The 14,630-nt window shown below is 45.8% G+C and overlaps 1 protein-coding gene across 3 annotated transcripts in view; it reads left to right on the top strand.

Moving 5' to 3' along the window:
- CDYL (chromodomain Y like) overlaps positions 1 to 14,630 on the top strand; it is a 229,441-nt gene that overhangs the window by 48,486 nt on the left and 166,325 nt on the right. The window contains exon 1 of one of the 3 annotated variants that reach the window (XM_055263661.2): positions 11,829 to 12,276. The exons of 1 other annotated variant lie outside the window; for it this stretch is intronic. In XM_055263661.2, coding sequence (XP_055119636.1) covers positions 12,253 to 12,276 — 24 coding nt within the window. In that variant the 5' untranslated portion in view covers positions 11,829 to 12,252. Of the gene's footprint in view, positions 1 to 11,828; positions 12,277 to 14,630 lie in introns of those variants that run through there. One more of the 3 variants, XM_055263659.2, reaches the window with a different exon arrangement.

Here is a 14,630-nt window from a genome sequence, read left to right as displayed (position 1 = left end):
ATACAGCAAAATTAAACACACACACGTATATATAATAGAGAGAAAACACTGCATAACAACTAAAAGATACATAGTCTTGAAGTACCACATAAAATATGTATAAAACTTAAGCAATTTTGTGACATAGTGTTAACAAATTTTAAAGGATTGAAATCCTACAGATTATATTCTTTCACCACAATGTTATTAAGCCAGAAATTGGCTGGGCATGGTGGCTCACGCCTGTAATCCCAGCACTTTGGGAGGCCAAGGTGGGTGGATCAGCTGAGGTCAGGGGTTTGAAACCAGCCTGGCCAATGTGGCGAAACCCATCTCTACTAAAGTACAAAAAATCAGCTGGGCGTGGTGGTGGGCACTTGTAATCCCAGCTACTTAGGGAGGCTGAGGCACAAGAATCATTTGAACCAGGGAGGCAGAGGTTGCAGTGAGCCGAGATCGCACCACTGCACTCCAGCCTGGGTGACAGAGGGAGACTATGTTGCAAAAAAAAGAAAAAAAAAAAGACAGAAACGAAAATAACTAGAAAATCCTTATATTTTGAAATTTTAAAATATCCTTCTAATAACACGTGGCTCAAAGAAGAAACCACAATGGAAATTAGAACATATTTTCAACTAAATAATAATAAAAATACAAACTATTAAGACTCATGGGATGCAGGGGAATTTATAGGTTTTAATTCACACATTTGAAAAGAAGACTGAACATCAATGAACAAAGTCATCTTTTTTGTTTTCTTTCTTTCTTTCTTTTTTTTTTTTTTTTTTTTTGATACAGAGTCTTGCTCTGTCGCCCAGGCTGGAGTGCAGTGGCACAATCTCAGCTCTCTGCAACCTCTGCCTTCCAGGTTCAAGCAATTCTCCTGCCTCGGCCTCCCGCGTAGCTGGGACTACAGGTGCGTGCCACCACGCTTGGCTAATTTTTGTATTTTTAGCACAGATGGGGTTTTGCCATGTTGGCCAGGCTGGTCTCAAACTCCTGACCTCGGGTGATCCACCCACCTTGGACTCCCAAAGTGCTGGGATTACAGGCATGAGCCACCATGCCTGTTGAACAAAGTCATCTTAGGAAATTAGAAAATGACTCAAGCCTGTAATCCCAGCACTTTGGGAGGCCGAGGTGGGCGGATCACGAGGTCAGGAGATCGAGACCATCCTGGCTAACACGGTGAAACCCCGTCTCTACTAAAAATACAAAAAATTAGCCGGGCGTGTTGGCGGGCACCTGTAGTCCCAGCTACTCAGGAGGCTGAGGCAGGAGAATGGCGTGAACCCGGGAGGTGGAGCTTGCAGTGAGCCAAGATCGCGCCACTGCACTCCAGCCTGGGGGACAGAGCAAGACTCTGTCTCAAAAAAAAAAAAAAAGAAAGAAAGAAATTAGAAAATGAATAACAAATAAAATAAAGGAAATAATAATGATAGAAGCATAATTAAATAGAGTAGACATACCATACAAAGAACCAAAAAAGCTCAAAATTGGTATTTTCAGAAGACTAATAAATTAATATACCTGTGGCAGGACTGATAAAGAAAAAGGAGAGAAATGATACATATTTTCAGTAATTAAAATGGGAATATTATTGCAGATCCTACAAATACTAAAATTTTATGAACAATTTTATGTTACTAACTTTGAAATTTTAGATAAAATGGACAAATTGACACAGAAAGAAATAGAAATCCTGAATATTCCTTTTTTGTTTGTTTGTTTTTTTTTCTTTTGAGACGGAGTTTCACTCTTGTTGCCCGGGCTGGGGTGCAATGGCACTATCTTGGCTCACTGCAACCTCCGCCTCCTGGGTTCAAGTGATTCTCCTGCCTCAGCCTCCCTAGTAGCTGGGATTACAGGCATGTGCCACCACGCCCGGCTAATTTTTTGTGTTTTTGGTAGAGACAGGGTTTCACTGTATTAGCCAGGATGGTCTCGATCTCCCGACCTCAGGTGATCCACCTGCCTCAGCCTCCCAAAGTTCTGGGATTACAGGTGTGAGCCATGGCGCCCAGACCTGAATATTTCTTTATTAAAGAATTTGAATCTATAATTTGAAGTCTTCCAATAAGAATGCTCCAGACCCAGGTGGCTTTATAAGCAAATGCATACAGGTATCAAAAGAAGAAATAATGGTATTCATACACAAACTAAAAATTGGAAAAGAGGAAGTACATGATAACTTATTTTATGAGATCTCTATAACCTTGATATTAAAATCTGACAAGAGGCTGGGCACAGTGGCTCACACCTGTAATCCTAGCCTTTGGGAGGCTGAGGTTGGTGGATCGTTTGAGTTCAGGAGCCTGAGACCAGCCTGGGCAATATTGTGAAACCCTGTTCTCTACAAGAAAAAAAAGTTAGCCGAGCATGGTGGCATGCACCTGTAGTCTCAGCTACTTGTGGGGAGCTGACATGGGAAGATCACTTGAGCCCAGAAGGGTGAGGCTGCAGTACACCAAGATCTTAACACTGTACTCCAGCCTGGGTGACAAAGTGAGACCCTGTCTAAAAAAAAATTGACGAGAAAGAAAAATTTCAGGTGAATCTTCCTCATGAACATAGATTCAAAATCCTAAACATATTATTAGCACACCAAATTTAGCAATTTATGAAATGGATAATGCATCAACACTTTATTTGGTTTATTCCAGAAAAAGAAAATTGGCTTAAAATTGAAAATAATAAATATAAGTCAACACATTTACAAAATGAAGGAATAAAATCATTTGATCATTTCAGTAGATGACAAAATTCAATATTCATTAATGATTAAAAGAACTTTTAGAAAACTGGGATGGAGACTGGGCGCAGTGGCTCACACCTGTAACCCTAGCACTTCGGGAGGCTGAGGCAGGTGGATCACAAGCTCAGGAGTTCGAGACCAGCCTGGCCAACATGGTGAAACCCGATCACTACCAAAAATACAAAAATTAGCCAGGCGTGGTGGCGTGCGCCTATAATCCCAGCTACTTGGGAGGCTGAGGCGGGAGAATCATTTGAACCCAGGAGGTGGAGGTTGCAGTGAGCTGAGATAGTGCCACTGCACTCCAGCCTGGGTGACAGAGTAAGACACCCTCGAGAGGAGAGGAGAGGCGAGATAAGGGGAGGGGAGGGGAGGGAAGGGGAGGAGAGGGAAACTAGGATGGAAAGGAACTGCCTTAATCTAATTAATTAGGCCTACAAAATTCCTTCAGCAAATATCATCCCTAATGGTAAACGCTTTCCCTCTGTAATAAAAATCAAGACCTGATATCCACTTTACTCAGTGTCATATTGGAAGTCCTAAGTGCAGTGTCCCTCACTTTATAGGCATGCTGCATATGCAGCTGGCATCAGCGAAGCAGGTCCACCAAAACTTTATTTTGAAATGATTTGATATCTAAACAAAATTTTAAAAAATCAAATTTAATGCAATATTGCAATAATTCCCTAACCACTCTGCTCCAACCACTTTCTCTTCATAGAGCCAAACTTCTAAAAAATACAGGTCAGATTATTGATGAAGAGACCCAGGACCTGGTCACGAGCTACCAGATTTGCCTGCCTCTCCATCCCATCTTATGTCTCCCTTCCTGTTGTCTGCATTCCAGCTTCACCAGCATTTTCAGAGTCTCAAAGGTGTCATGCACCTTCCACATCTAGGCCTTTGGAAAAAGCCCTTTCCTCAGCCTGGGACCATTTCCAATGCCCTCTGCACCTAATTCATCCTTTAGATTTTAGCTCACTAGTTCAGGGACAACCTAATCACAAATAGGGAATAGCCTCAGTCACAATAAACACATCTAGCACCCAGAACTTGCCTTCTAATATGATTTTTCAACAAAGAGGAACCAAGGCTCCTTGGAGAAATGGTTGATTCTAGGACCAGAGCAGAAAATATACAAGATGAGCCTGTGCATCTTACAATGTCAGAAAGTAAGGAAATGCTCAAAATATACACCGCCTCATGATGAGGGTATGTCAAAGACACACAGAAATCAACCGAAAGAGCTCCCGGTGGCCAAAGCTAGAGAATCTGATCAAGGAAATAAATAATGCATTATGGATTATAATCCAGGGTATAAAATAATCCATGAGTCTCAATTGATATAAAAAATGAATAAATTAATAAGTGGGGGAGAAGAGAGAAATCTCCTATGCAGAAGAATTCCAGATACTTTTTGTAGACACTCTGCCCTCAAGGAGGGGAAACATAATCCTCATTTCTTAAGTGTGGGCTGCTCAAAGTGACTCCCTTCCAAACACTACAGTATGGAAGGGACAGGGGCTGGGAGTAGAGAACAGTAAGTTTTCAGTGCAGAAATCTGACAAGCACTGTATTTGCTAGGTGATCAAGGTCAACATCAACAGTGAGGTCATGTTGATAGTAGGTATCCTTGATACAATGTGACGAGAATGGCATTTTACCTCTGTGGTCTTCCTCCCCCAAACACAAAAGCCCAGTCTAATCATATCATGAGACCAATATCAGACAAATTCCAGTTGAGGACATTCTGCAAACGTTTCACAAAATGTACTCTTCAAAACTGTCAAGGTCATCAAAAACAAGAAAAGCCTAAGAAACTGCCATAGCCAAGAGAAGCGTAAGGAGACAGGAGAACTATTAATAGAGGTAATGGGGTATCACAGATGGGATCCCGGGGCAGAAAAAAGAAAATTAGGTAAAAACTAGGGAAATCTGAATAAAGCGTGTATTTTAGTTAGTAATACTGTATCAGTATTGGTTCATTAATTGTACCATGTGTACCTGACTAAATGTAATGAAGAAAACTGGGTATGGGAACTCTCTGTACTATATTTGCAATTTTTCTGTAAATCTAAATCTGTTAAAATCTAAATCTGTATGAAAAACATCAACAACTAAATAAGCTCTAAATAGTGGATAGAATACGGTATACTTCCTACTTCTCATAAATTATTCAACAGTCTGCCAAGTATTGGTCTGAATATGGAAATCATATTTTGCTTAAGCTGGGGAGTGGGTACATGGGCCTTGTTGTATTTTTCTTTATGCCTTTTTGCATATCTAGTATTTCATTTTTTTAAATGCTAAACTGTAAAGCAATTGCGTAAAAGTCAAAATGTTGATCTCTCCCATGATGGCTACTTAGTTTAAAAATATCAAATTATTTGAAAATCATTTTTCAATGATTCTGCTTTGCTGGTACCGAAGCATGTCCAGTGTGCCCATGGGTTGCTGGGCACTGTCTCTGGGGAAGCAGCAAACCAGACTCATCTCTAGGTGGCCTGGGCTCAACAGCTTCCTGCCATTTTCTTTGATTGGTAGTTAAGACTTTTGTTGTTGTTGTTTTGCTTTTGTTTTTGTTTTTTGAGATGGAGTCCCGCTCTGTTGCCCAGGCTGGAGTGCAGTGGCGCGATCTCGGCTCACTGCAAGCTCCGCCTCCGGGGTTCACACCATTCTCCTGCCTCAGCCTCCTGAGTAGCTGGGACTACAGGTGCCCGCCACCATGCCTGGCTAATACTTTATATTTTTGGTAGAGATGGGGTTTCACCGTGTTAGCCAGGATGGTCTCAATCTCTTGACCTCATGATCTGCCAGCCTCGGCCTCCCAAAGTGCTGGGATTACAGGCGTGAGCCATGGCGCCTGGCCGACATTTTTTTTTTTCCTGACAACTTAATGTCTATCTAACCTAACAGATTGCTAGCTACATGGGAGCAGGGATGATTGTACATACACTGAGTAGCAAGGTGCCTGGCGTACAATAAACGGTCAATAAGTATTTATTGAGTGACTATAACTTAATGATTCAAAACTTAGACCCTAGAGTTAGCTGGACCTGAGTATGAAGTTTAGCTTCCCCACTTACTAGGAATGGCGTCAATAATAATGCCTACTCCAAAAGGCGCTTTGTGCTCGAGTGTGCTTACTTATTACGGTTCTTTGTAAATGTTAGCTATGATTTTTATTAGGTGCTTGCTGAATTAAATAGCTTAATATTTGTAAAGTGCTTAGAACAGTTCCTGGAACAGGGTAAGTGCTTCTTGTTTGTGTTTATTTATTATTTTTTTAATGTTGCTGTTGACCAAGTTAAACTTCACATTCATTTTGTTTAGTCTGTTAGGGATATTCTTTGGAAAATCTTCTACATTGTATGGAAAGATGAGGCCTAAAATGCATACTATTCTGATTCGTTCAAAATATATCAATCTGGGATATGTGTAATTCAGAAAGGAACGTGATCTGAACACTTCTGTGGTAGTTATGGAGAAGTAATGTGTACTACAAAAAAGGAATCATTAAATCATTTAAGAAAATTGCTGTGCACTACAGCAATACCATTCATATATAATTAACAATCCACCTTTGCAGGGGTATGTTACCTGGTTTCAAAACATTGGCTTTCAAACTTTTTGCCCTAGCTCAAAATGTAAGAAATACATTTTACGTGATGACTTAATACACAATAATATATGTGTGTGCATATATAAGCATATATATGCATGCCTAAATATTTGTGTATATGTGTAATGGAAACAAAATTTTACTACACAATAGTCATTCCTAGTAAAGTGATGGATGCTCTCTAATCCTGTTTCTAGTTCCAGTAGGTGAGATGGTAAGAATTTGCTTTTTTTTTTTTTTTTTGGACTGAGTCTTGCTCTGTCATCCAGGCTGGAGTGCAGTGGTGCTATCTCAGCTCCTTGCAACCTCTGCCTCCCAGGTTCAAGCGATCCTCTTGCCTCAGCCTCCCGAGTGGCTGGGATTACAAGCACATGCCACCACACCAGGCTAATTTTTGTATTGTTAGTAGAGATAGGGTTTCACCATGTTGGCCAGGCTGGTCTCGAACTCCTGAGCTCAGGTGATCCACCTGCCTTGGCCTCCTAAAGTTTTGGGATTACAGGCGTCAGCCACCACGTCCAGCTGAGAATTTGCACTTTGAACAAGTCCCAAGGTGATACCATTGCTACTAGTCTGGGGACCACACTTTGAGAACTTCTACACTAGACAATACTAGTGATTAAAAAAAATCAAGCCCCACTAAGTGCCTCCAAGTGCTGGTCTGGCCCCAATCTTCGAACTCATTTACACTTTGCTTTAGATTCAACAACCACCTGCTCCTGGGATAATTCTGGGTTCCCCCACTTCTGGTGGGTCTTGTGTTTCTATTTTCCTTATGAGTCAAAATGTCCACACTCATCTCTTGCCTAGTTGTTCTCTCTCTCTCTTTCTCTCTCTGTCTAGAAATGGAAAGGTAAAGAGGATGCTGGGATGGTCTGACTTGAGAGGCAAATGCAATTAATCATCACAATAATTCAAGGGAAAGTTAAACAGTACTTGCTGTTTTTTTCCAGGGATCCAAAATGACTGAGTTACTGCCTTGGCATAAAGTCAACCAGAATTATGAGAATACCTGTGCCTATTTCCTCTTTATGATTTTTGGTCTTTTTGCTTTCCAAAAATGGGGTAATGTATCAAAGTATCGATGAAAAACTTCCTTGCTCTTGCTCATTACTTTAATCAAAAAAAGTTCAACAAGTACATATTACAAGGATTCTCTTGGTAGAACACCATTAGCTAAATAGAAAAAGGAACCGTACTTAAACACTAAATCTAGTTGAAAGAGCAAATGATCCTTAATTGTAGATGATGAGCTCTGGCCAGTGATGGTATCACAGCCTAAGATGAAATTGGTGAAATCAAATGTTAAGAGGTCTCAGAATTGACATCACGAGGGCAAAGAGATGAAACAAATAGTGTATCTGGCCAAGGAGCAGCAGTGTGGCAGCTGGCTACTGGCTTCCATATGAAAGAGAGAAATGGTACCTACCTGGGACCAACATGGAGGGAGGCAGGGAGAGGCTGCCCCTCGAAATGGGGAAACTGACTATTTGGGCAGAGAAGGAAACAGTGACTGAAAAAAGGAATCAGCTGTTATTGGTTGACCAGAAAAGGGTACTGGTATCCACTCTAAGCTTTTAGGGAAGGAAGAACTGGTTGGCTCCCAGTTCAGACAAGGCCCCTAAGATCTGAATTAATCTTATAACTGGTTCTGTATGCATCTTTCTTTTGGGTCTCAGGTTTAAAATGGTCTTTCTTTTGAGCGGGTGATTGAGATGGAAATTCCACCAAGTTTTCTGGAGTAGATACTCTATGACAAGAATGGCATTTAATTTCCCTTCAGCCACCATGGGTTTAAAACAAACAAACTTAGGTCGCATCTTCATAAAAATCACAATTAAATTTTGGGTTATGGAGGAGGTAACCAGGATAGAATATGCTTTGGGGGTACAAAACTGTTGAAGGGTATCATTATCAGCAGCTTTTCACAGCTACCCAACCATAAAACGCCTTTGGCTCTGAGAATAGTAGTAGCTAGATTTTGGCTTCTTTTGTTTTTTTCTGTCCCATCCCCCATCACCTCTTGGATGCCTTGGGATTCAAATGTAGATGAAATGCAGATTCTTGGGAGAAAGGAAGAGGAGCCTGGTTTGGCTGGTGATTGGGGAAAGAGGAGGATCTCAAACTTAAGGTTTTAGTTATTGTTCTCCCGAGATGGGAAAAGGCTGTGATTCTTGATCTGAACAGTCTTATCGTGGGTAGTATTTGCCATTGATAATCAATTGTTTGGATTTGAGGAGGTGAGAATTGAATTATGTTGGCCTACAACAACGGGAGCAGGTCAGGTAAGAATCGTTTATTGCTGGTAGACATGTCTTTTAATCATGTGTGTACATCGTCTCTCTTGTTGACCACTTCTCTAATCTTTTAAGAGTCATATGTCTTACTAGTGCGTAGTATTGTGCAGTATGTATTTTTGGTGCAATCTTCCCGATGTGCTTTGGGGATGTGATTTCACTTTTATTCTTAAGCCACTGAGAAAATAATAGCACCCACACACGTGGTCATGGAAACTACAGAACTTCACTGTTTCATAAAAGGTGGTGGAAATTCCAAGTCATTAAATAATCTTGGGCATATTTACTTCTGCTATGAGTGCTGGTCAAATGTTTACATAAAAAAGTGACGGAGGAAAGCAAAGTTTGCTTAAAAGTAAGACAAATTGAACGAATGAGGTTAAAATATATATGTATATATAAGCAAAATAGCATTCCATAAATCAGTGAGTTTTAAATGGAGGGCAGATGAAAGGAACAAAGTAGACAATTGAGAACTTGCTCAATTTCTCAGTCGCTAGGTGGATACCCATCTCTTTCGCCAGTGGAAGCCAACTGTCAAGAGTAGAGAGGTGGTTGGAACTTAGGAGTATCGCTCACTCATGCTTTGTTTTAGAGGCTACCCGTGGTTACTCTTAATGTTGTAGACTAAGGATAGCAGCATAAACATTCCAGATTGTCAAGATTGAAAAGCTACATAAATTGACAAAGGTCTATGTAAATTGACATTTTTGAGTTACCTTTTTGAGGCTATAATTCTTCCCCTTTTTGTTTCCACAATGGGGAAAATCACCTTACTAGCTCAATATCTGGATATGTTTGTTGTGGATGTCTATGTTCCTTTCTTTCCCTCTCCTGGGCAACAATGGCAGTTTTGGAGACTCCTTGGAGACCACTATACCATTAAGCACATGGTGGAGCCCCTTGTGAATGCCTAAGCTTGTGGATGTTCTGAAGGGGGCAATAATTAGAGTAATGGTCATGGGGAGAAGTGCTTTTATTTGTATTGGTCCATCATTGCATAATAGGCTCATATGTTAGATGTATCTGTTTATTTCCTATTGAGGATCTCTTCTTTTTTATAGTTTATTTTTCTTGAGGGATTTTCAACTATCACCTGCCAGTATTTGAGCGCTTGCCGAAGTGTGCACTCAAGGCTTTGAGATTTCTCAAATGTATAAAGTCCCAGTCCTTGTCTCCAAGGAACTTACAACTTTTGTTGATAAATGGGTAAACCTAGAGAGAAGGCAACAATGAAATGCAGCAAATAATGGAAATGCTAAGTGAAAGGAAAGAGGCGCTGTTTGGAGGAGGGAGAGGGAATTGGCTGGGCCATCCGGGAAAGAGGCAGAACTTGAGGCGCCTTGACCAGTAGATGAAGTGGTGACTTTAATTTGCGATTCTTGTGCAAGCATTTGATAATGGGAATTGGATGTGTAGGTATTGGGCTTTCTTGTGGACACTGAAATTCCATTCATTGAACAACACCGTATTTCCTATATAGAGAATGGTGCTAGGGGCCAGCGTCAAATTTGAAGATGAAGTTTGACTGAAGGTCATCGTTTGGAGTTGGGGTGGGGTGAAGAGTAGACAAACATTAAAATACAGAGACGAGTGCTGCAGTGAGCACGTGTGAGTGCTTAGGGAGCGCTTGAAGAGGGAGTTACCGATTTGGCCCTGCAAGTCAGGAAGGCTATCCTTTTAAGGTGGTGCCTGAGCTGGGAGTTTGTTTCAAACGGTGGGGACCGCAGGTAGAAGCACCGCTTAAGGGAACGGCGATTCGACTCGCAGTGACTTAAGGGTTGGCGTGGTGCTTGTTCCTGGGCGTGGGGAGGGCAGGAAACCGCGGGGTCTGCGAAACGCCCCGTGGTTGTTGAAACGCTGTTGGGGGGCACAAATGAATAGGGCTTTAGGAAGAAAACTGGTAGGAGGAGCCTTGTGGCTCCAAGGTAGGTTAGGAACTGGAGCGAGATGGAGCACGGAGGAGTGAGGCGGCCCGAAGGATGCCCGGGGAGACATGGAGGAACTGGCGAGGGCTTCCCCATGCAGGGCCTGGGGGAGAAGGTGAACTAATGCCTCCGCAGTGCCCCGTGGGGAAGTTCCGCATACTCGGCCAGAGTGTTCGGAGTTGGCGGCTGTCTGGGGGAGTTAGGCCAGGAAGCCCCTTCTTTCGCCACTGATGGGGCACGTCCAGGGCCCGGCAGGTGTGCCCTGGCAGTAGATCTTCCCTGGGAAGTAGAGCGCGGGCCAGCCCTCGCTGTTCTGAGCGAGGGCCTGTCGTGTAGTCCATACCGTTCCGCGAAAGGAACCACCATTGACAGCCTCGTTCGATTAGAACCCGGACCTCCGGGGAATCCAGACTCGGTCCCCTCCCAACTGCGCTTCGGAGGAGGCGGACGCTCCAAGAGGAACCCAGAGGCCTGGCGTGGGGGGAGCTGCGGGCAGAGCGGAGGCAGCCGCGCCCTTGCGCCGCCCTCCGCCGCGCCCGGCTCCCGCCCCCCGGATCCCACCCCCGGCCTGCCGCGGAGCCAGCGTGCCAGCCGGAGCTCGCCGGGCCACCCCGCGGGGCGCGCGGCCCGGACTCCGGGTCTTGGCGGTGGCCGGTGGGGCGGGCACGGGGTGGGGTGGGTGCTCCACCTGGCCACGCCGCCGGCCCTTTGCGGGCTGGCCCGGCCCCGGACGGGCGGGCGCACGGAGGCCGCCTCTTTGGGCTCCTCCTGGAGGGAGGCGCGCAGTAGACCGCGCGGCCGCTGCCGTCGGGGCGGTGGGCTCCAGACGCGGGCCGGCTCGCTCGCATGGTCCCCTGCCCCATCTCGGGTCCGTCGCTGCCCGTCCTGGTGTGCACAACCGCCCTGCACCTCGAACCTCGAGGTCCAGGTCCCGCCTGCCCTGGGCCGGGCGGCAAGCGCCCACGTCGAGGCGGGCCGGGGGGCGGTGCCGCGGGCCAGGCCGACCCCGCAAGAGGGACTGGGGAAGTCGGAGCCCCGCCCACCACCCCGCCCCCGCGCTCTCGGCTCCGCCCCCGCGGCCCCGCTCCTCCCCTTCCTGCCGGCTCGCTCCCGGTCCCGCCGGCCGCCCGCCTCGGCCCCGAGCGGAGCCCACTGCTCCCCTCGGCTGCCCCGCCCCGCCGCCGCCCCGCCCCTCCCGCGCGGGCGGCCCGAAAACCCGGAGCGCGGGAGCGCGGCTCCGCCGGGCCGGGCGGCCGCACTGGGCATGCTCAGTAGCCGGGGCAGGTTTTTTGGTCGCAAGTAGGAAGCTTTCTGCACTACACCGGAGAGGGGAGCCGCGATCCGGCCGCGCCGCCCGCACGCCGCCGCGCCCGCCCCAGCCCGCCCGGCCCCGCGGCGGGGCGCGATGAGCCCGAGCCCGAGCCGGCCCGCCGGGGAGTGAGCGCGGGGCGCCCAGGGCGCGTTGCGCAGCTGCTCCTGCGCACAACCCCGCCGCGCCGCCGGCCCGCACTGGCCGCGGAGTGCGAGAGGCTTGTCCGTGCCCAGCGCCCGGCCGGCCGCGGGAGCAGGAAGCGCAGGCCACGCAGGACCCAACTGAAACAAAGTGTCGGCCGCCCGGCGCCGGCGCCCGCCCCGACCCTGCCCCTCCCGCCCGCAACTCCGCCGCCCACCATGGCTTCCGAGGAGCTGTACGAGGTACCTCCCCTCCCCCCGGCCTCGGGCCGCCCCCCGCCCGCCGCCCCTCCCGGCCCGGCCGCGCCGCCCGACGGCCCCGCTCGCCGCCCGCGCCCGCCGCGTCCCCTCCCCCGCCGCGGCCGCAGTTTGCTGGACGGGAAATGTGTGTGAGGGGAGCCCGAGCCTCCGTTCCGAGGGGCCCCGGCCGGGGGGTCCTGAAGTTGCCGGGCGTGGGGTGGGGGGTGGGGGGTCCCAGCCGTGGGGAAGTGGTGCTGACACAAGTGACTTGCTCGGACTGAGCTCAAAGTGCTCTTGGCGTGGGTCATGGAAGTGGAGCCTCCGTTGCCGCTCGGCGGGGACCGTGGGCGGTGCGGGGGGTGGGGTGGGGGGGTTTTCTTGACCATTTAATAAAGCATTTGGGAGAGGGTTTTGCCCTAGGTCGGGGGGTGGCAGGGAGAAGACCGGTGCAAACGCTTTCGACTTTGCTCTTCACCAAAGCGATGCAAAATCTCGCACCGAAAATGCTAAACGTTGACCACATGCTTTAATTAGGTTAGCATTGTGGCCAGAGCCAGGAAATTTAAATTTAACGCTGATACACCGTCATTCATTTGCGCCGCAGCGTTGCAAATGAGAAAGGGCATAGCCAGAACTGTAAGTTATGGTCGATGGGTTTAAACCAGCTTCAAGTTTGAGAGTTACCAATTTGGATCTTTAGACATGTTTTGTATGTCTCCATGTAACTTCTTTTGACGTATTTCAAGGTAGACTTCCTGGGAATACAGAAGTTTGGAAGGCTTTCTGTTCTTCTGGATAAATGATTCTCTTGTTTCACATGTATTTATAAATAAGTTCCTAAGAGACTTAAAACTTGCGAAGACTCTCTAGACTCACCTTTATGATGCGTTTAGGGACCTGGGTGTTGAGGGACTTAAGGAGGCATCTGTAACAAGTAGAGTCCTGTGGCCCCGGGGATCCTTTCAGTTGTCTTCTCTTATGGGCGTATTATTGCTGTTGGCGTAGAATAGAGCTTTGTTGTCTGCGGTATTAGTCTTCTAGCAACCTTTTTGTTGCTTTTTAAGAGCAAGTGTTTGCAAAAGTTCTCAGGAGGAAGCTGCCATCTGTAGAATTAAGGGTAAGATTGTTGCTTCTCCTTACATTGTATGTGGTCAGTGTACCTTAGCTGTTACTGAAAATGTTCATTCTTTTCAACCATTTTACACATTAGCTGTGCCCCGCTGTACTCAGGATACTATTTTAGGTCATTTGGGGATGTAAAAGAAGAAAAATCTCCCTGTTCTCAGGAGCTTTCCTTCTAGGAAGGAAAGTGTTGTGTGTCTGGAAGACACAGAAATGGAGGCTAGGATGTTTGAGGTTGAGGTCTTCCAGGTGAAGTCTGTACAGGGGGAATTACATAGCATGAGGGTATGGGGGATTTTAGTTTCTACATTAGATCATTCTTTGGTTGTTTAGTCATGAGTGTTCACTCTTGGCATTTGCTTTTGTGAGTATAATTACATAATCAGTTCCATCTGAGGATGAGAGTAGCACCTTATACGTGAGTTGTATCCTATGTGTGTAAGAATGATTCTGAAGACAGCACATTTCCCTTTAGTATATTATGATCTAAGTTTAGTTCCTTCTGTGCTTATTCTATATCTTAAGGTTTCTATTCCTAACAGAAGTCATTAATGAGTAACATTTTGTACTAAGTTTGTGTTCATTTGACGTTTATTGAATGCTTGCCATATGGAGGTTTCATGGGGAGATATTGAAGTATGAGAATGGGTCATGCTTTAAGGAGTGTCTATTGGGGAGGAAGTAAGTATATTGCAAATAAATGATACACCTGCACAATTGAACTTTTGATTCTGAGTTTTATTTTAGTTTTGGAAAAAAGGTATTATAGAAGTATAGTTCAGGTGATAAATTTAAATATGTATAGTAAATATGTAGTGGTCAGTATCTTTCAAGGCAAAATTTGTAACTTTTCTTTTACTTGTAGGCAACACTGTGACTATGTTACCATTGAAAGTTGACATTGAAAGTTTTGCATAGCAGTTGAGAGCCTAGATTTGGAGTCAGACAACCCAGTTAGTGACTTCCAACTCTTTCACCTTGGGTAAATTAGCCTTGAAAGCTCAGTTTCCTCATCTGTGAAATTGGGATCAGTGTTTCCCTTATAGAGCTATGAAGTTTAAATGAGAACATATGTAAAGCCCACCCTAAAATTCCCATGGCATGCACCCAGTAAGTGATGATGATTGTATTGTAACTGGCTTAAAATGCCTCCCTGAAACCTGGTTTTGTTTCTAAAGGTATAGAGTTGTATTATTTTCATAAAGGCAGTATTATTTGTCGGGCAGAAGTGATAC

This window comes from Symphalangus syndactylus, chromosome 23, assembly GCF_028878055.3.
Source record: "Symphalangus syndactylus isolate Jambi chromosome 23, NHGRI_mSymSyn1-v2.1_pri, whole genome shotgun sequence".
NCBI classification, from domain to species: Eukaryota; Metazoa; Chordata; class Mammalia; order Primates; family Hylobatidae; genus Symphalangus; species Symphalangus syndactylus.
The sequence above is the reverse complement of the archived record's forward strand: the minus strand, read 5'-3'. Positions and strand labels throughout refer to the sequence as shown.